The sequence below is a fragment of the Platichthys flesus genome, chromosome 10 (assembly GCF_949316205.1).
Source record: "Platichthys flesus chromosome 10, fPlaFle2.1, whole genome shotgun sequence".
NCBI lineage: Eukaryota > Metazoa > Chordata > Actinopteri > Pleuronectiformes > Pleuronectidae > Platichthys > Platichthys flesus.
In genome coordinates, this window is record NC_084954.1 from 10,048,121 (window position 1) to 10,070,738 (window position 22,618).

The following is a 22,618-nucleotide window of genomic DNA, read 5'->3' on the forward strand; positions in this document are numbered from 1 at the left end:
AGCTGTTTGTCAGTCAAGTGAAGCAGCGGAGGCTCCGACGATCCACGGCAATTAAACACTGCAGTTTTTTGATGAGGCTGCTTTGTTTTTCATATACATTCAGTCAAATGAAGTAGATTGGTATCCTCTCCTTTTACTTAGCTCCACTGTCTGTATCAGCGAAAAGCAGCGGATATGGAGTAGATCCCGTTAATCATTTACTCCCAGGAGACTAAATATTCTAAGGTTTTTGTGTAAGTGGCACCTCATTAGCCCTTGACCTGACTTGCACCCCCCTCTCTGATCCGTTGACTAATTGTGTTTGTTTGCTGGTCCCTAGCTCTCTTTCCTTCCACATCTCCTCCCCTGTCTGTTCTCCCCCGTGGTCCCGTTTGGCTTTTACTCCTGACACGAGTCAAGAAGTGACAGTCGCCGTCCCGCGATGTTAAGTGCGCCCTGACCTTTTGGTTCCACTGCTCAAGACGGCGTAGCATTATCTGAAGCCGTCTCTTACCTGCGATGATTTGGAGTGACAGGACTACTTTTGGCTCCCGTTCGTTTTTTAAGCGTCAAACATTTTGGGTGTTTTAACCTTTATTTAACGTGAAACCTGATTTAAACCCCAGATGTAACGATAGCGCGGCTTTTACTGAACAAGCTCCTCTATTGTAATTTGTTTCAGGTTGGTCTTGTTTTTCTGAATAATTGAGACACATCTCTGCGCCCCAGCTATTTCCACAGGCAAAAATCAATAGCTGTTGAGCTAATTGTGGTATTTTTAATGCTGTATTCTGAATAATTCGGTTTTATTTGTCTAACACTCACCTTTAAACTCAGAGAGCACATCTAATGAGCATGTTGCACTCATAGTGTGATAAACTTAACAGGGTTACGGGATAGGCTTAGTCTCTGTGTGTCTGTGTTTCAGCTCTTTGGACGACCGCTCATCCCATCCACTTCACACTTCCCCTGGGATCAATAAAGTACTTCTGACTCTGATTCAAACTTTTTAAGTTCGACTATGAAGTTTCTCAGAAAAAGAGGTTCTCCAAAAAAATTCAAACATTGCTTTTCTACATGTTCTACATCTACGAGTGCAGTGCTGCATCTGGTTAAACATGCCAGGGTTGTAGGAAAGTCATAACCCAGCTGCGACAGCACTTTCTACATGGTCTAACAGAGCAGAGAAGGTGACTCTATGTCACAGCAGGTGTTTGGCTCTGTAGCCAAAGAAGAGCAGCGTCGGTTGTAAAGTGTTTCGTTGATGCTTTCAAGAAAAGCTGCAAGCTTTCAGAACCCAGGTCAAACGATCAACCTCCACAGACGTGCACAGTTCGAACGTGCCCTGCATGAGTTTATGTAAAGTTTCAGCTGGTTTCCATCTATTATCTATACTGGCTCTTGCAGGGGGAGCTGGAGCCAATCACAGCTCACTTCCGGTGAGGGGCTGGCTACACCGTGGACAGGTCACCAGCATTCAATTTTTTACAGAGCAACCATTGAGTCCACCCTACGTTATGGTATCTAGAGTGGAGAGCTCAAATTCAGTCTGGTTCAAACAGCAGGGCCCCTCTCATGAGTTGTATTCTGAGTATGTATTAATGAAGACTAATTCATACCGCTGTCAGTTAAACTTATTAATGGGCAGCTCAACAGGAACAGCAGATATAAAAGCGTGGGGGGGGGGGGGGGCTCCTTAATAACTTCAGGCTCCACTAATTCCTTAACAGTGTCAATGTTCTCGAACTAAACTGCTTCGTTGTTTAACTTGATTTCTTGTTTGATGCAGCAGCACCAGAAATTTCAAAACAACTCTCTCCCATGGGAGACAATAAAGGAACCTTAACCTTACCGGCTGATTTGATTCTCTGAGACTACTGAATCTTAAATCAATAACATTACTCCAATTTATAGTAAGTAATAAAAAGACTCAACGTGGTGCTTGGGCAAATCCAAGCTGACGTGAGAGTCAAAGCAAACCTCAGAATGAAAGGTCACAGAACTCGGATTTCAACAAAGATCCCACTTCGCTGTGAGGTCTGAGATCTGTGATAACTCCAACATTTCCCGCCCCAGCAGGCGGCCCAGCTCCATCGATTTCAGAAAGTACGTGTGGAGCACATGTGTATCCAGCAGCTTCTCTGAGGGGCATAAAGAATCGATGGTAGAAATAGAGTGAGGTCCATAAGGTCACACTGTGTTGCTGCTCCACAGGCGGAGATGGTTGACTCGGTTCTAATTTAGATCTGTTGACCAAACGGATTCCAAACCTGCTGTGAGCTGCTTCTTTTATCATGTAAATGCAACAGCTGAGAAACTATATAGCTGCTCTCAGACGTGAACTATTGAAAATCTCGGTAAAACAATGTCTATCTTCTAATATGAAGAACGCAGCAGGAGATTGTCTGGATCAGATGTGTGGACAATGTGAGAAAAACAGAAACCTTCAGGTGAGGCGTGGTGTCTGCTGTGGAGCATACAGGAGCCGGAACAAAGCATATTCTCCCACTGTGGAAATCACATGTTTTTGTTTAAAGCACATCCAAACTGGCCCGTATCGCCACAGCTCTCGAATCTTGTTGTCAGCAAGTTGACATCCTTCTCGGAGTCGTATACAGCACCTCTTTTTCCTCCTGAGATATTTGTGGTCTTTTGTGTTTTTTTGTCAGTTTTGCATCCATTTAACGTCATCAACCTTCACTCTTTGGGACCTTTTACTGCCATGTTCTCACCGAGGGCTCACAAGGATATTCTGCAGATAGGTCTGCAGATTTACCAGGGGGTCTGGCAGGAGAAGTCCCGGGAAAATGTCTGGAGCAACTGACTCGAACACTTGCATTCTCACATACAGCAGCTGAGTTCTGTGCATGTATTGGAACAGTCCCTTTAAACTGATGCCTGTATCTACTGTATTGTATTGTTTGTTGTGTTGTGTGTTGGTGATTACACGGAAACTACTGTATAGGCTACCATGGAACTTTTTGAAGCAGATCCAGAAATTGTTTTTCACTTTCTTGAACATTGGGGGTTAGCTTTTAATCAAAACAATAAAATGATAACTAATATCACAGGGAACATTTCATGAACCTTGATAAAGAGATCAGGCCTGTTTAGGGGACTGATGTCTTTTTGCCATTTGGTGCAGCTTGATTGACTTCAAGGTGACTGCTAGAGGTTGGTGCATTTTATTAACCCAGTTAATCTGAGGTGGTCGGGAATAAACAAAAAACTGTTTCATCAGTTAGTCATTAGCTAATGAGTCTGCCGCATCAGCCAATCATTCACGTGGTAAAACAAACATCTTCATCAAGATATCAAATCTCTCAGCGCTCTCATCGTCACCTCGGGTCCTTTTGTTTCGGGGTCATCATCATTTTGTAGAATCTATTTTTGTTGCTGTGACACCTGGCGTTTGGTGAATATTCAGAGTTAGAGTGGAAATGTTGTATTTCAGTCTGTAATGATGAGAGCCCACAGAAATATCAAACAATCGACAATCCTCATTTGCCCAAACACAAATATATTACAGTAAAGTTAGTACCGTGACACACACAGACACACACACACACACACACACACACACACACACACACACCACTTAATATAATTGCACATTTAAAGATATTTTGACTGAATCTCTGGAGGTTTGAGTTCACGGTCTTTACTGGAACATTTTATGGGATCAGTATTGTACACACACAGAGATTAAGACAACATACATGTAGATCTCATGGCTTTTCATTTCCGCTGGATTAAATCCAGTCCCTCTGAGTTCACTCTTTACATACACTTACATCATTCGTCTTTAGTTGTTTTAAATCTTAGCTTTAGTTCAAGAAATATCAGCATCGTGCCTGTGACACGAAATAAACTTGAAATCTCTTTCTTTTATCTCTTGAAGCAGAGTCCCATAATCCTCGGGAATAAAGATTTGTATCTATTTAAGCATGCATGCATAAATCTATATGATGGATATACTGTTAAGAGCTATGGCATGGAACTGTTTCTACAAAATAAAGAACATCTTACACGTAGAATGTGTTCACACGATGGGACATTTAGGTGCACAGTACTTTCATTATTATCATTATCCATGATCTGATTTGTCTTTGTGTCCCGGTTTTCCTTGAGAGGTCAGTTCTAATCCGGCGTAAAGGTTTTTCAGGAGCACCGTCTAAATTTCATGAGTTTTTGAAAAGCCTGTTTGAACTCGTCGTTGAAGACGGTGTAGATCACAGGGTTGATGAGGGAGTTCAGATATCCCAGCCAGGTGAATATATCAAAAAGCACCGGGTCGAACCAGCAGTCTTTACATATGGCCGTGACCAGTGTGCCGATGAAGAACGGCAGCCAGCAGACGATGAACGCGCCCAGGATGATGCCCAGAGTTTTGGTTGCTTTCCTCTCCCGCGCCGCGCACAGACGCTTCCTCTCCACCACGCTGTCTGCCAGCTTCACTTTCACCATGTTCATGAACAGAGGCGACCCTCCTCCTCCTCCTCCTCCGCCCCCTCCCGCGCTGTCGGAGTGTAGGTGTGATTCCTGGTTGGAGGCCGAATTAAGAGAACAGAGAGAGGAGCCCGCAGAGGTCTGGATGAGCTGCGCTGTGGTGAAGCGCTTCCCAGAGGACGATGGCGTTTTGAAGATGCGGGAGCGGGCGGCAACATAGATCCGTCCGTACAGTATTATGAGAAGCACTGTGGGAACGTAGAAGGCTCCAAAGGTGGAGTATAGGGTATAGGAGATCTGATCTGTATTCACCATGCACTCCGTCAGCTCCTCGTGGGCTTTGGACTGCCGCCAGAAGAGTGGAGGCATGGAAATTGATATGGAGATCACCCACACCACCCCGACCATGACGGCCGCCCGCCGCATGGTTCGACGTTTCGTGTACTCCAGAGCGTCCGTGATGGCCCAGTAGCGATCAAGCGCGATCACACACAAGTGCAAAATGGAGGCCGTGCAGAAGGTGATGTCGGACGACAGCCAGATGTCACACACAATCTGCCCCAGCGACCACGTCTTGCTCACAGTGTAGACGATGCTGATCGGCATGACTAAAATAGACACCAGCATGTCGGTGACGGCCAGGGAGCCGATCAGGAAGTTGGCGGGCGTGTGGAGCTTCCTTGTCAGGAAGATGGTGGCGATGACGAAGGCGTTCGAAAGCACGGTGGCCAAGGTGACGAGAGCGAGCAGCGCAGAGAGGGAGACCTGCAGGCCGAGCAGCGTGGCCTCGCTCCAGGGCGGAGTGCTGGTGGCGTTGGGGATCTCTGTGAAGTTGCTGGTGAAGTAGTCCAGGGAGCTGTTATTCAGCTCCATCTCACCTATGCTCCTGTTAAAACCTTGTTTCTAGAAGGTTTGGTAAAGCCTCATACGTATTATCTGAAACTGCGCACAGATCAGTTCAGACATGGCGCTGAGGTAGTCCGGTGTGGCACTGCTAGTTTCGGCTGTAGAAGTTCTCTTTTATCCTGCTTTAAGTAGTTAACACAACCTTTCCCCTAAATTTCCATCTTGTGCATTGCAATGTGAAGTCACCCCAACCTTTAGCGACAGTTTACACTAATGTTCACGTAACCAAACCTACCAATTTGTCCCTTTCGCTCCTCTCTCTTGCCTCGCTGGCCGAGCTGCAGGAGAGATGAGTCCTGATTTATATTCAGCTCCCGTCAGACAGTCACTTAATTCCTCTCTTCCCAGCGCTCTTATCTCATCTCCAACCAGCAGCCAGCCGCCAACAACACCTTCAGACCAAACCCCGCTATCTCTCAAATGCTTTAATGGGCTCCTCCTCTTCAATAAAGCCAAGCAGGGAGCTGCATGTAGGAAGATGATGACGACAGATACACAGGTTTGCTTGTTGTTGCTCTTATCTATCCCGAAGTCTGCGTGGGAGCCTTCTAAATTGAGGTTTGTATTGAAACTTGGCCGCGCCTGGCGTCTTCGATGATACTGGGAAGCCAGAACAGTGCAAAAACACCATCGCCATCAAAACAAGACGAGCACATTTTTTTCGTTATCCAGTCTGCGTGTAGATAAGTGTTTGAGATCCATGTGGTTTTGTCAGGTATACAGAAACTTCCACTAAAATGCGATGATCAGCATATTGTTTTTCTCCCCTCAGTGGTTCCCTGTCTTTGAATGCGTGTGTGTTGGGGTCTCCGAGTCCGGACGTGGTCTTTCCCGTAAACTCTCAGCTGTAGTGTCCGCACAGAAAAGACGACTGTGGTCAACTTTCACGCAGCTTCCTCGGCAGCAGCTTCGCCCTGGGAGCCACAACATGAGAGAGAAAAATAGGAAGGAAGATTAGTAACTTGCAGCTTCACCGTCATCCCCTCCCCCATATTCTGCAAACACACACACACACAAACAAACAAACAAACCACCTACACATTAGGGGAAGTAAATACAATCCAACAACCTGTAAACTCAACCCTGACCTGCAAGTGGAGCGTCATGACTTGACACACAGACTCAACGCCCACACAGCCTCTGCCAGTGTGTTGGTTTATTGCAATTCTTGTAAGACTGGAGTTGAAATCTCCATGACAAGCAAAAGCAGAGTATAAAGGCACTTCATCGAAAGAGCAGTTATGTTAAACAATCAACAACAGAGTAACGGTTTCACTGGAAAATTTTGTGTACATGTTTACCATTAAGACCATTTCAATCAAGAATATAGTGTCAGATTACTGTCGTTTATTAAAATGTGTGATCTGTTGGTGTGTTCCTCCGCTGGCCTGTTCACTTTCAGTCCACCTACTTTTTTTCCAGACTCATATGAGGTCCAAATGACCTTTGACCCCTGACATCTAATTAGTTCATCTCTGAGTACCACTGGTGAAACAGTAGATTTGAGCTTTAAGTTCAAGAGGCCACAAACATTTTGTTAGGCAACTGTCACCCATGACCTTTGACAAACAACATTTGTATATCAGTTAATCTGTTAGTCTAAGTAATTTATAAAGGATTCTCTTGAGGTGTTCTTAAATACCTTGTACCAAAAAATTGTTTGGTGAGGTTTATGTGACCTTGACCTTTGACCTCCCAATTCTAATGTTCCTTGCACACAAGTGAATGTGTGTGCCAGTTGTAATGGCTGTTCCTGATATATCATGTTTACAAGAACATGGGGTCACCACGCCCTTGACCATTGATTCATTTAAAAAAAAAAAAGACAAAATATGACTAGCAACCTAAACTTGTTTCCTCACTGACAAGGCAAACGACAGACTGCTGAGATATAAACCGGATGAAACTAGCTTCACATTAACCGTTGGAGGGGCTCGGGAGCTGGATCACTGAGGTACAAAGAGAAACTGACCATGCTGCCTCCAGGTAAAGAAACACTATCACAAGGCTGGAAAGCTGACTCACTTTCAACTACACTGAGGGAGATAGGAAGTGAAATGTGGTGTTATGGCCCAGTGGGGGACGAGAACTTCAAATGTGTTAATCACCACAGAAGACACTCCCCCCCTCCAGCTCTGCATCTATAGATGAGGACGGCTATAATGTATTATTTAAAAGCGGAAGCATGAATAGTGACCCTTTGTAATTCAGAGGCAAATATGCATTAAGTGACACATTTAATGGACTCAGTGCAGCTGAAATGGGGATTTTTGACTGTTGAAACCACTTGTTGTTGTATCACAACCCACAGGGCAATCATAAATCATGCCTTAATCAGCAATGGGACAAATGGTAAATGGTTAACATAAAATATATTATCCTTTAAAAGTGTTAAAATAAATGACTGAGAGGAATAGGGATCCAAATTAACACACTGGGTGGTTGGAATGAGGTTTGACAACTTAATTTCTTGGGGGATATTTTGTATTTCACATATCTATACAAGCTATGTGTGAAGTGAATTTGGAACAGTAAAGAACAACCCCGCTGGGCAACAATCAACAAAATAATAGTAAATTAAAGTAATTAAAAAGTAATTGCCTCCTCACACTTAACAAATCACATCCTGCTGGCGTATTTTAAGTGTGAAAGACAAATAATTCTGAGCGCGTGTTTGTTCCTGATACGACTCTGCAAATCACATCCATTAGTTGAAGTGTTGACTGGCAGCTGGGTCCTTGAGAGGGATTATTGTGCATTGCCAGTGACAGCAAAAGAGGCTGCTATTTGGAAGAGACAGTGTTGTCTCAGGAGCAGGTCAACGTGAAGATTCTTATCAACCAAACTGCAGGACTGACCAGTTTGAGCCTTTTGTGTTCTTTGCAGATTTCGCTTTCTGAGGTGATGAGTTCCAATTACTGATGGAAAACGAATTGCTTCTTAATGAGTCACATGTGTAGACTGTATATAAAGACAAAGCTTACTGGAAAAAAACGCATTGTGATAGTATATTTTTACTTTTAAGTCTGGTCGATGTCCCATCCGCTAACCTGGAGGATTCAAGATTATCGACCTATACTACTACCAGCCACTAGGTGGTGAAAGAGACAAAATGTTTCCCCTTTTGGGGGTCCGTCATGTCGTCCATCTATATACAGAACTTTTAGTCACAATTTAGTTCCAATCATTAATAAACAAATAAAACAGGCAGATAAAAGGTATATAGGCTTCAATAGATATACTCATGCACCACTAGAACACTGTGGATTTGTCACCAAGGTCCATAATTAATCTCTGCTATAGGTGACAAGCTGTAACAATCTAAGATCTTGAGCTTTAGTTCCAGGATCCATTAATTGAACAAGGAAACGTTTTGTCTGTGCTCTGCCCTGCTCTAATATAAACCTGCACTGTGACATTCAAATGGCCGAGGGCAGAGTCGACTGCCGGCTGCCCTCCATCCAGGAGCTGCACATGTTGTTTAACAGCACAGCAAAGGGCACACAGAGCACTGATCATACCCACACAGACAAACAAGTGCAGCGCTGCTTTTCCCGACTCCTGAATCATAATGATGCTGCTAAACAGCAACAGAGCTCTCTCAGCTTGTTTTAGTGTAATGGTGTCCTATAGCAGTCAATATCTGCACTGCATGTTAGTATCGGCTGCTGAAGCCTAAACCACGAGCATCAGTCCTGTTTTTTTGTCTAGGATCAAGACATGTTATTTAAAGCCCTGCACGTTGATACAATGGGAGAGCAGTTACAGTTTGTTTAATACGTTATATAGAAATGACAAAAAATGATCAAAACGCAAAATGGTACAGAGAATTATGTTATTTATAACGTGGCTAAAATGCAAAGATCTGTGTGCCCAGCCCTTTGATTGTGGAAACTGGACATTCATTCAGAAGACACCAAGCAGATCTGTCCGATGTGCTGTCTCAGTGATTTATAGAACTGGTTTTATTTAGATTTCTACTGTTCCCCTTTATTCCTATCTGCATGGTGCATGGAAAAGATTTTAATGATGTGCAAAGGCTTACTTGTTTATGTACGAGACAAATATATATTAGCCAGTTATCTGGAGAAAGCCTGGGAGAAGAGAAAAAATGAAAAAAACTCTCTATCGTGTTAATTTATAGATATGTTATGGTTCTGCTTATTTTTCCACATGTTTTGTGAACGTTCTGGAAGAAGATGTATGGGTTTGTGAATTGAGGATGTCTTATAATCCCAAGAGGGGATGGGGAAATTGCATTGGCACGACACAGAAAGAAAATATATGCATGTATATACAAAAAGGATTATTATGGTGAATCCTACGAGATTAGGGTTGAGGCTCCTCATTGGTTTGAACCAAATGTAAATACATGCCTGAATGATGACACTTACTAAGTGTCTATTTCATTCAGCTAAAGACATTTATTTTCATGTATCCCCAGCATCATTTCCAATTTTAACTAATAATATCAGTTTCTAATCAACATGCGACCTATTTTGTAATGTAGCTCCTCATCCTGATTTTCACTGCTCAGAAGAAACAGATTCCACCAGGTTTTGTGATAATCGGTCCAGTGTTTTTTTTTTGCGTATTCCTGCTAAAAAACAAACGAGCCAACCAACCAACAAACAGGGGTGAAAATGCAACTTCCTTAGCAGAGGTAAACATCATGGGTCAAAAACGAAGTGAGTCGCGCCCTTAAATCCAACATTACCCACACTTCCTCTTCACAGCATCTTTCACAAGACCCCGCCGGCCTCCTACAGGCTTTCATCTTTGACTCTCCACTCTTATTCACGTCGAATTGAGCTCTTTCTGTCTCCTTTATCCTCTGGAGTGAACGTCAACATGTTTCTCTCATCATCTTTGTTTGGCGTGTGCTGTAGCCGGAACGAAGGAAACATCATGTGTGGACGCACGCCCGGAGATACTGATCGCTGAGACCACCTCGCGGCGTCCCACTTTATTGCATCAGTGCAGAGGAGATTGATAAATTACAGGTCTGGTGATAGCGCTCAGTGGCAGAGCTGTAATACAGAATACTAAGTAAGAGGACCGTCGAGGATCAGTCAGTCACTTGTCGTTGTTGTAAGCTGCTGCACTGCAATGGGTTACTTGTGCACATCACACACACACGTACACACACATATGCGCAGTAGCATGTTGGATAGATGGCTGAATAGCTTATCTGTTTACACATCAAACGAGTCAAGGCCGAGGCTTATCTCCTCTGGGTCTGGTTCACAGCACAATAGGATAATGAGGTTCATAATGAGTGGATGAGAGGAAGGATTTTCAATCAAGAACAGGACTTTTCTAAATTGGGCTGTATACTGTTTCTGAGGCCTATATTAGCGTCTACATCTGGCTTTGAAATTGAGGATCTAATGTAACCAGGCATGGATCGGCCTGGTAGGAGGTTAATTTATCTTACTTACTAAGAAAACTGGACCTTGAATTCAATCCTGCCCTGTCAGCTCCTTGGCACCACACCCCATGAACAAAAAATCCAATTTATTCCTCATTGCAGGTTCAGGCCCAATCCCAGCAGATGCTGCAGAATGTGTAGAAGCACGTGTGTCGTCATGGGCGTAACCTTGTGAACCCAGCAGGCCTGCAGACACTGCATGGCCCCACTGGAGATACGCTAATTGACTGGCTAATTGATTTAGCTCAAAGATGGTTGAGCCATCGCTACCTCCGCTGTCAGATACTGTCTTCTGTTTATCAAGCGTGTGCTATATGGTAGCTGAGCGAGGATGTACGGTGTTTGTGGGGCGGGGAGGGGGGGGGGTGTTGGAAGTTAACATCAATGGAGAGAGAGGATGGGAATGATGCAGTAAATTGAGTCAAAGGAGTCAAAAGAGCAGTTGAGGTTCAACTTTGTACAGAATCATGTTGTGAACCAATGAGGGTTTAAAATGCTAATTTTTGTTCCCACAAAAAATAAAGGTCAGGAGAGTGCATACCAACCGTCTCCTTAAATCCAATCACGCTGCACTGAATTGCACACACCAAGATATCAGTCCCCTGCTGGCAAAACAGGCCACATTATGTCAGCATGTGGCTCAAGTTTTCTGTCTGAACTCCTCAGAGCCTGAAAGAGCATTAACCAACCTGAACCTGACAGACATTCTGTCATCTGTGTCCAAACCCAAACTGAGCCCAATTTTTTCTCCTGCTACAGGAAATTGCACTGTAAAAATGTTTGTCGATATCCCAAACTTTTGTCTGCACTGGACCTGACAGGCCTTGGTTCGAAGATCACGCTTTCTGGATCTAGACCCAAGTTAAATGGGTTCTTTCTTGACTCATATCCCATCCTTCCACCAAGTATAGTGGAAATCTGTTCAGTACTTTTTTGTGTATTCCTGCTGACAAATACACAAACCTAACAACCAAGAAACAACAAGACGTGGAAAGGGGTGAAACACAACATCCTTGGTGGAGGTAATGAGTTCAGTTATCATCCTCAGATTGCTTTTACTTTGTGTTGAGCATCATTAGCCTGACAGTAAAACCTGCAGAAACAACTCATCCCCATCAATAATCATTGTTCAGTGGTTCCAAGTAGGTAAATGCCTTTTAACTGTCTCGTAGCCAAGTCAGCTCTGCCAGGAATGACTTTGGCTCACGTTGCTTGTCATTCCAGTCAATGTGCAATCAAGGAGTCTTTTGTTTAATTTGGCGACAGACATAGTTTTTTATTTTTTATTTGCATAGTGCCATGCAAATCCTGAAATACAGACGACTGAGCTGCATCATGAGAGGGAAAATTAAACTCTAATTAGTTGATTAGTTGCCTGAACAATCAACATGACTTAAGAGCGATTATTTGTTAAAGTATAGCCTACAAGTGCAAGAGTATACAAATCAAAACAGACTGCAGGGCGATGGAGACCGTGAAGTGTAACGCGCTGCCATGTCGCGCTGAGAGACAGAAGGTAGTGAATGGAATCACATTATAGAGGGCTCCAAGGTTTATCATATCTCAGTTGTTTGCAGGTGCCTGGGAGTGTGGAGCGTGGGTGTTTTTCTGAGGCTGTGTGGGCTGCATGTGTGCACAAGCGCGCACGTGCACAATCACCCACCCACCCACATAAACACACACACACACACAAATACAATGCAAAATACCAAACAATATAATCCTCCTAGTGGTAGACACGGGATGACACTGAAGGGGCTTCGCAAGTTCATGGAACTTATGGTGGCTGATTCCTGTGCCAACAAATGAGCTGTAGAGCGAGTGTAAGGGAGTGAAGTGTCATTGGTCTGATCAAACCACTGGGTTTCCAAACCTCAGGACTCATTACAACAGCTGGGAAGGATAATCTCAGCTCGTCCATAAGCCGATAAGAGGCAAACAGATTCTTGAAAATGGGACAATTAAGCATTTTCCGAGGCTCGAAACAGATTAGTTCCAAAGTTCTTCACAGTTTTAAGAGGTTACAATTGAAGACATTCTCATAAGTCAAAATGCAGCGTTCAGAAACTTACATCACAAATATGGCGACGCCTGCGAGCTAGTTCTGGCAGGCAACTCGAGCTGCACTGCGCCAATCACGTTACATACATCACGTGACATACATCATGTGACATACCTCAATCTCCACAACCATTTATAATACACACCCACCTTATCAGGTGGTCTATTTAACCAGAGAGACATTTCCCATCAACCCCTCTTGCTCGCACTGCTGTTGCAGTATTGCTACCTGTTGCTTCAGTCCCTCCACCACCCCAGCATCCACCTGTAGGCCCAGCATCCACCTGTAGGCTCCAACGGGGGGTTACAAGTATTTGCTCATCACTCCCATCATTCCTGTGTAATCATATGGGGGAGTGATTAAGTTGGAGCCTAGACGCCAAACACTAAATCTGTTGTAATAAATATATTACATGATCAAACGTGAGTTGTCTGACAGAAATTTCAAAACCCACTACGGCAGAGACTCTTCACACCACTTGTTTTTTCAAACTACTTCAAAGTAATAGACCAAGGTACAGGACCCCATCTAGAGTGGAACAGTTCAAGTGCAGACCTACGACATCTAGGAGATGCCGACTCTTAAAGAGTGGGACTGTGATGAGCTGATGCAGAGGAGATTGTAAGACCAAGCAGCCGACGAGCGTGGAGAGAGGAGACAAACCTGTGATTAGAACATGGTTAGTACTAAATGTACTCTAACAAAATTTCTGGCCATTGTCTTCAAAGAACTGTTATATCCAGATCCAAGAAAAAAGCAACGTAGTACAGTAAAATTGCAGCAGTTTAATACATGAAATCATCCACATTATTATTTTAACCAGAGTGGTGCCGGATCAAAAAATAACCAGATATCTTGAGTGGTTTTCATCCATAGACTGCGTATAAAGAGAGTGTTTTGCCCTCAAAATTTTAGCCTGATCATCTTGATTACCCCTTGGTGGCTGGCCACAATATAGGTCATAATCCCCATCCTTATTCCTAGGAGTCATTACTTCCATGTTAGTAGATGGGACATGGACCAAACAAAAGAGTCAAAGTGCATCTCAAATACATTTTTCTCAAAAATGGTTTCTGTGAGTTCAGGTTGTGAGGCCCTTATTGACGACTGAAACTGACCTGTGATTGGTCGAGCACAAATATCGGCGGAACCTTGAGACCACAGCTCCACGCTACTGTCACTCCTGCACAGACTCCAAATGACTTCAAAAGCACCGGGATATTTTAGGTTTTTGTAGAACAGGAGAAAGTTCAGTTGGGTTGTCAACATTTATTAGGTCGATGGTTTCTACTCATGGGTAGTGGGTAACTCTGGACCTGTTCACTAAAGCCACATTGAGTCGGAAATATTGTGCAGGGAATTTTGTCTACAGTGGTATAATACCTCCACGCAAACACAAAATAATCAGGTCTTCAGTGGATGCCATGACAGTGTTTAAGTGCGGAAGCTCTGCAGTTAGCATCCATATCACTGACTGATGACAAAGTGAAGTGCTTTTATCTTTAACTCCTGTGTTTGAGTGTGTGTGTGTGTATGTGAGTCAAGGCAATGAAGGGGCACTGATTCACCAGAGGTTGAAAGAAAACAGTCAATGTTTGCTGAGAACGCTGAAGAAGACAAAGCGTATAAGAGGTTTAGTTTCCCCATATGGACGGATTGTTATTATAGAAAGAGCATGGAGAGGAATAATAAAAACTAAAAATAACAGCGTACAGGCTGTTTGATGTAGAAGACAGTATGGAATAATAAAACCAGCACCTGCCTGTTTGAAAGGGACTGATTGTTTGGCTTGATGCTGGTTGCACCTTTCTTTCTGAAACTGTAAAAGTGGCCTGCAGAAATTCAACTCTATCTATCGTGGATCTGGCGAATTGATTTTACTGTCAATTAAGCAGGATGGATCCTTACAGAATCACAGAATCCCAGAGAAAACAAGTGCAAACTCATTTGTAAGTAAAGGGAACAGAAACTCGGACATCTTGACTTTAAAAGATGGCGCAGCCAATCAACTCATTAAACTTAAAAAGTCTTAAAAACCTTCCATTCAAAACCAGCTTCAGTCAAATTCTCTTTAATCAAATAAAATAATTCAACCATACCAAAGTATTTTAACACACAGGAGAAATTTAAATTACATAGAAAGTCACCAATTAAGAGAAACTTTAAATCCTGCTCTGAACCTCAGCAGAACAAGATGATGTCAAAAAGAGGACATGGATATTACGTCATGGTCTCTGTCCTCATTACAGCTTTGTTTTACTTTGCTCTGGAGCTTGTCCTAAAGCTCTGACATTGTGCCTGATTTGCATCTGTTTGAGGGTTTGAAATATAATTGTCATGTGGACCTCAAACAGGAATACTTCTTTTATTTTCATCGTAAATCTCTCTTTGGGGTTTACTGGTGCGAGCGTGTACATATCGGGTTAACCAAACGCTGGAGTAAATGCTGAATTGCTTGTTGCAGCCTAATGAATGCAATCTGGTAACAAGCAGGTGTCCGTTCATGAGATTTGATCATTAGTATAATTAACAATGCTACCTGGACTCTTTTTGTGGCAAAGTTTCATTTACCAAAAAGTTCCTGAAGAGTAGAGATGGGATTTAAAATTATACTGTCAGTATAGTGGTGTAAGGGAACATCTAGAACATATGACCCGTGTGTATAAATTGTTGTCAGAGCAGTGCTGTAATGTAACAGAAATAATGAGGGGTTACTGACCCAGCAGGAGAAACAAAAATACCACCAAGTTAGATGTTAGAAAGCATTTGTCCTCAATTAAAGGTGAAGGATCTAAGGGGCTCTATGGTGATCTATTTGAACCTTAGAATAACTGTGTTTCTGATCTTTTAGAAGGATCCCTTTATATCTAGAAGCAAGTCCTCTTCCACGCAGTTCGCCATGTTGCACCACCATGTTTCTGCAGTAGCCCTCCAGTCAAACCAAACACTGGCTCTAAAGATAGCCTTCCACGGTGTTGGGTCAACTGAGGGCCACCGTAGGATCTCCCACACACTGGAGGATGAGGCCAGGGTTGTTTGACTGTTTGCAATATGCAACCTCATCACTAGACGCCAAGAAAATCCTCAAACTGAACATTTGCAGTACAAGGAAATTAGTAAATGAGTCTGTTTCTATACGTGGCTCTTCCATGATACTTCTTATAGTTTTGACTTGGCCAACAGGTAGTGTGTTTCCAATAATAGGGAAGCGCAAAGTAAAAAATCAAGTAGGTAGCCCAGCGGACATGACAGAACCCAACCCGAACCCAGCTTGTCGGGTTCTTGTCGGGTTCATCTCAGAATGTGCTTGGGTCAGTCCACGTTGTGAATACAGTATGTTCAACCTTTCTCTATCTGTGTTGGAAAGTGTATGTTCTAGTTTTGTATAAAGAAAATTGGTTAAATGTATAATTACGCATCACCCTGCAAAAAAGCATGTTTCTCTATTAGCTGTGGCAGTACAGACAAAACACTGATTATCTGCAAGATAGCACAAGAGTTATTAGAGCTGGAACTAATAATAACGGTCATTTTCTATTGTGTTATCTTAACTTGGCTCATTTAAAAGCTGCTGTAATTACAACATAACATCTATATAAAAAAGCTCTAATTATGTTGTGGCTTTTGCACTCTGCCTCACATGGTTCATATAACACTGCTGATGTGCACTATAGTGTGCAGATCCTTCAAAAAACACAGTATTTTTCTCTATAGAGTTGTTTTATTTTTCTCTTTTGTAACATTTCTCCGTACAAGGTCTCAGTCAACAAATTACAGTGTCTTGGAAAATGTGAGATAGGACCCCCCCCCCCCCCCTCTAATTGCCTTCAAGAAACAGGCTGTCTTTCAACAATTTGAACTCAAAACATTGACCACTCATGGCCTGAGTGCATGCTTGAATGGATTCAGATATGACCCCTGCTGTCATTGTGATGGTGACTGACACATTGTCTTGATCTATCATTAGGACTGTCATCTGGAGGGGCCAATCTCAGGATTCAGCTGCAATTACGCAGGTATTGACGGCGGATTAGTCAGAGACAGGGAGGTGTGGGGCAGAAGAACATGAGAATTATAATGACTAAAGGGAGGAAGATTCAGGAAAATGGTAAACTAAGATGGATAAAAACAGATCTCTGAGGTTAAAATCAAAATTTGCAGTGTCTCGCTACAATGAAGTGGATCACACTCTCTGTTGAAACAGTGGTTTAGAGAATGATGAACAGAGACACACAGAGAAAGAGAGAGGGAGAGAGAGAGAGAAAAGGGCAGAGGGATGTTATTTAGTGAGTGAAAAACTGCTTTCTCACGCCGAGTCCAATCCCTTGGGAGTAATCCTGCCGGTAAATCCGACGGGATTACCACTGATATAGTCCCAATTTTCTGGATTGCTTTAATTCCAGTTTAAAGAGAAATCTCTGCAGCACAAATAGTGATGAGAGGATTTGATGAGAGAAGGTAAAGCACAGAATGAAAGAGAGGAGAGCACATTCACACGTATTTACAAATGTCCATGCTCCATATATAAAACCAGCTGTGGGACTTCCTTATATGTTACAGCTTTGGGGTTATGTGATGAGGTCTGGGAATTAGACGATTCTGCACACGTTCTTACAAATGCGTTTTTCTTGCCAGAGATCTTAGATCATAGATTCTCCAAAAAGGAAATTGGGCCCAGTCTTATCACGGCCATTGACAACTCCGGTCCAGCTCATCAGCACTTTGGCACCTTTAAACTTAGACCTGATTCAGATTCAGTTGGAGAAAAACAACTTAACTCCAGCTGGTGTTTAGTGCAGCGGTGAGTTTTGCTCTCACACATCAGTACCTCTGATTCTGACTGACAATGTAAAAAACTCAGCTTTTCTCTCCGTGATGATCTCATTATCTACGTGTGAAGCGATCAAGCTCTATTGATCATCTGCTAATCTGAGTGCCTTCATACATTTCAACTGGATTTTCATCGTTTTCTATGTGTAGCTGATGGTATATCGAGCTCCGAGCTTTGCCAACATGCAGTTGACATGAAATCAATACTGTCTGTAAACGCCCCCTGTGTGGACACACTGGATCTGCTGCTCTGCCAACATGCTGCTCCCGCTCCTCGCCTGGTAAATCTTTAAAAAAAAACTAATGTTTCTCTTAAAAAGGTAAACAAGTTAATGGTTGCTTCTGAAACTGGTGGAGGAACTCATAACTTGTATTGGAATGAGCTCCTCCACCACAATACTAAGCAGGAAACGCTGAATGTTCCCAGGGGGTTAGAGTTGGACGTGTTTGAAACTGCCATAAAGAAGGGAATCCACATTGGCAGCTTCTTTTGGAATAATTGTGTATTGGGGCCATCTTTTCATTCCTGACATGTTTGCCGTAAATTCAGGGTTTTGCTAACTGAGCATATTTCTTTGTCCTATGTGGCTCATAGTTGAAGTTTTCCCTGTAGAGGTGAAGGATGATGGTAGCTCCATTCATTCTTGCGCGCATTTTATTCCTATGCCCGATTGAGGACTTCCGGCCTTTGCAGAAAACCGTAGGGGCTTCGGTGTCCATATGTTGCAGTAGATGATTGCCAGGTTTTGAGTTGTGATTGAAGTCGTCCACAAGTCTCTGGAGTTCATGATTCTTTTGGCATATAGTTGTTTTGAGCAGTTGAGGTCCTTTGCAGCCTCGGCTCTAGTCTTTAAGATTGAAGGTTTTATTCCTGCACTGCACGTTGTCATACCTGGCATCCTCCAAAAACGACTGAACTTGTCCTTTTTGTAAAACCCCATTTGTCAATGTCTTTAACATGGAGAGGAAGGGCATCTTAATCATTTTTGAAAATTCCATCTTGATGCTGCTCGCATACGGTTCATGTTATCACCTTCACACTCGGCATGTGTATTGTTATGGTCCCAGGGAAGTGCATTGTTGAACCTGGTGCCTATTGGTCACACACTACTTTCAGTATTTATAGATTTTTTATAAACAGCCGACCAGGGACTCATCCATGTAAGTGATGTATTGTTGATCGTGACAGTGTGTTACCAACGAAGGGGGGGCACTGAGGACAACGACAAGGGCAACTTCAAAGCACTTTGAATAAACAGGTGAGCAGCCCTTTGTGCAGCAGCGGGGGTGCAGCTTCAGGGTCCTGCGGTGGGTCTTCTCTGGCCACGGCTCATGGCAAATGAATGTCACGTTGATGATCCTAAAACATGCAATATGCCGATAAAGTGGCCAATCAGCCCTGTCAGCAGAATTATCTCTCCGAGCGCTCCTCTAGTCAGCACATTGATTTCAGTTATAGTCGTCATGGGAATTGTAACTAATCCTGCACTGAGACCTGGTGTCTGACTTCCCCGCTCTGAGCTCAGCGAGGTTCAGTTCGGCAGACGATAGTTAACTCTCTAACTCTCTCTCTCTCTCTCTCTCTCTCTCTCTCCCTCTCCCTCTCTCTCTAACATGACGATGGCGGGCCAATTCTGACTCTTCAACTCTTCATCCTTTTACTCTCAGTATATCCTGGTCAATCTTCTAACATGGATATTTTAGTTTCTCTCACACTTTAAATGTACAGTAGTGACAAACGTTTAATGAGGCTGTAATGAGGCTGTAATGCAACTAAATACATCTGCTTATTGCTTCCTGGGGTTCAGCTCAGTCCTACGTGTTGGTTACTTTCAGGTCAAATTACAAGCTTTATCAGACTGAAGCAAACATGCAAAGTGTTATTAATATCTCTGGTGACTTGATGTGAGGAATGTATGTCTCATTAGGAGCTTGTCCACATGAGTCAAGCTTCCAGTTTTTATTAATTGGTAACAGAAAAAGGACTACAAAAAAAGACATCTGGATTCCAGAGAACCGCAGACTCGTTTCTCATTAACGTCTTTGTCTGCATCTTCCATGTGTATGGCACTTTTTTTTAAATTCATTAATAATCTGTATTCCTGTTGGATTTTGTCAGTTTTACATACGTCATAGCTCACAGTGAATTTTCCAGCTCTATCTTAACATGCGCTCACTCTGATATTTTACCAGGCGGCAGGCAGGAGAAGTCCCTGAAAATACCAGGAACACTTGACTTGGACATTTGCATCCGCAAGAGGAAAATATCAGGAAAATGTCCACAGCTGTATAGTCCAATTACTTTCTGCATCATATCACTTGTCCCTGGAGTGAGAGGAGGGACTGTCCAAGCAGGGAGGGCTGCATTTCAGTTTCAGCTCAACTCTCCAGGTAGCTCCAGGCAAGTGATGAATAGATGGTGACTTCAAAATAAATAAATAAGGATATCCTCTACATGTAATAAGACATTATACATATCTGCTCTTTCATGCACTCGCGAAACCGTCGGGCATTAATTGCCTGTTCCTACATTAATTATTAAACCAGAACTTTGCCTAATGAGCTACAAATGATTCCTCTTTGTGATATGCTCTCTCTCGTGGCCCAGATGAGGGGGGAAAAGACTCTGTCATAATTGAGCAAGAAAATTACATATTCAACCAAGATTAGTTGTTTCCACTTTGTAATCTTCATTTCCGTTATTGAGGAGAAAGCAAAGATGGCACGGAATGAAAACGGGTTTCCGTCATTTTAGTGGGTTGTTGATTCAGTTCAGTGTCTCCAGTCACGCCCAGAAAGTAAGAGTACAAGTGTGTGCGTGTGTGTGTGTGTGTTTTTGTGTGTTTGCATTGTGCAGGAGAGAGAAAGAGAGAGAGAGAACACAGGGAAGGGGGCATCAGTGTCAAAGCGGAGACTCCACATGTGCGAGTCTCCCAAACGAAATGGAGGGATATTGTGCTCACAGAAGTACTTTTCATCATCACTGCACGGACATGGTGATTCTCTTTCATTTTGCCGAGTGCCTCTCACATCGGTCGGCTACTTAGAGCAGAAAATGCAACACGCTTCCTGCTAAGAGAGAGCCCCAGGTGGGTTTTCTGAAAAGCTTGAGAGCACAGAGGACAGGTCTATTTTTCCCCGGCTTGAAATGGACTTAATGCCTGCATGAGCTGCTCACCTCTTCTCCTCAGCAGCTGCTAATGGCCAAAAGGAGCTTCTTCTCATGTTATATGGATATCTCTATTACCTCTTCAAAGTGAAAATGCCAGCGGGGTATATAATATGAGGATAGTAACAGCCCTGCCCAGAAACAGCTATTTTACCGGATAATGTTTAAAATGATATTAAATAATGTGCAGTTTCTCCCTTCAGTATAATGTCACAAAGTTTTCCGTCCTTACTCGCTGACCTATAACCAGCATCTCCAATGTTCCATTCTCGTGCTCCACATTTGTTTCATGGATCGCACCCTTAGCTGAAGGTTGGAGGCAACAGATTCGATATAATGCAAATATTATGGTCTTTCAAGCACCTTGCACAGCAGACAACATCACTGTGGAGATATTAACCCTTATTTTCAAATTAAAGCAGTTAAATCATGTTAAAAAATGCTTGTCTGCTGTCAATCTTACCTTTAAGATGTTAAGTATCAGGTTCCAAAAGGACAACAAGTCAGAAAAAAGTCATATCACCATTATTTTCACACAGAAAATCACAGTTTGAGTGAAGGATGTTTGAGGGGGCAGGGACTGCTGAAATGGCTGGTCTGTATAAAGTATGACAAAGCTGCACTAAATAATGAACTGGACTGAGTGTGTTCCTCCCCTTTAAACATTTAATAGTCTTAACCTGACTAACCCGAAAATCATTTTGGCACACTGAGGCTTCATGCAGGTTTTATCTACGTGGGATTATTTCAAACTCTCCATCCCTCTCATGTCCCAAAACCATGTAAAGCTCCTGCTATTCCCCACGGGGACTTTATATATGGTGACCTAATCATAGCCTATCGTGAGTCATCTTCATCTCCTATGGGGGGTCAATGAAACGATGCCACTGTTAATTACAAGTGACCTTATGGTGCTCAGTTGTGACTCTTTATATGGTATAATTTCCGATAATTTCTTTAAATTTGATGTTTATTATTTTCACATTTGGTTTTTGTCTTTCTTACAAGCAGAGAGATTATTCTTCACTCATCCGTTTAGAACATAATTCAACGTCGTCTCCTGTGCGCCCACAAATCCGTGCGTAATGGTAAGAAACGAACAGGAAGCCAAGAAAAGCTTTTAAGAAATGAAGGTTGATCAAACGTACCGTGTTTAATTCCTTCGTTGGGTGATTTTGTTCCTCTTCTCTTTTGAATAAAAGCGCAGCAGAGCGTCAGTCAGGGAAATCCCGGCAGCCGTGTCCTTCCATTACGCACGTTACGAAATACAGATTAGTTACATTCAGAGGGCGCCAGCGGAAAGCTTCTGTAGGTGTTACCACTGAGAGACGGAGCGAGCGCGCATCCAGAGCCTGTCCGGCCAACATGAGCAGCTCAGACTCTGGTTTCCTCTCTGCAGGAGAAGCAGGGCGCTCTGCTCCACAGTTCAAACACCAGGGTGCGTAAAAAAGTGTCAGAAAAGAAATCCCATCTGATGCGTCAGGGCTCATCCCGGTGTGGGCTGACTCCAGCGACATCTAAACCCCCGGTGAGAGGGGCGGGGGGGCTTCATGGTGCTGATGCGAACCATCCAGCCCCGAGGTGGGGGGGGATTACAGAGAGACGTCAACGAGTAACAAGTTAGACTCAAGTCTGCGTTCGTGGGAGGTTTTCATGGCAGTACTGGGTGTCTCTAACCCTAAAAAACACACAAACACACATAAAACATATACATATACACTGAGTTTCCCAGTAATTTTGTTGAGTTTTTTGACACTCCAATCTAAATGTTATAAAAATTAAAGTAAATCAC

General features: G+C 43.1%; 1 protein-coding gene across 1 annotated transcript; it reads right to left on the minus strand.

The window, feature by feature from the left end:
* Positions 1-3,638: 3,638 nt before the first annotated feature.
* On the minus strand, positions 3,639-22,102 carry htr1d (5-hydroxytryptamine (serotonin) receptor 1D, G protein-coupled). Its single transcript, XM_062396563.1, has 2 exons — positions 21,975-22,102; positions 3,639-6,248 (listed from the first exon to the last, which is right to left on the minus strand). Exon 2 carries the CDS (start codon positions 5,299-5,301, stop codon positions 4,141-4,143), a length of 1,161 nt encoding a protein of 386 aa, XP_062252547.1. The 5' UTR covers positions 5,302-6,248; positions 21,975-22,102; the 3' UTR covers positions 3,639-4,140.
* Positions 22,103-22,618: the final 516 nt, after the last annotated feature.

Bases quoted from the DNA above. Each gene is read 5' to 3' on its own strand.
- htr1d (XM_062396563.1), bottom strand. From the start codon at position 5,301: ATGGAGCTGAATAACAGCTCCCTGGACTACTTCACCAGCAACTTCACA.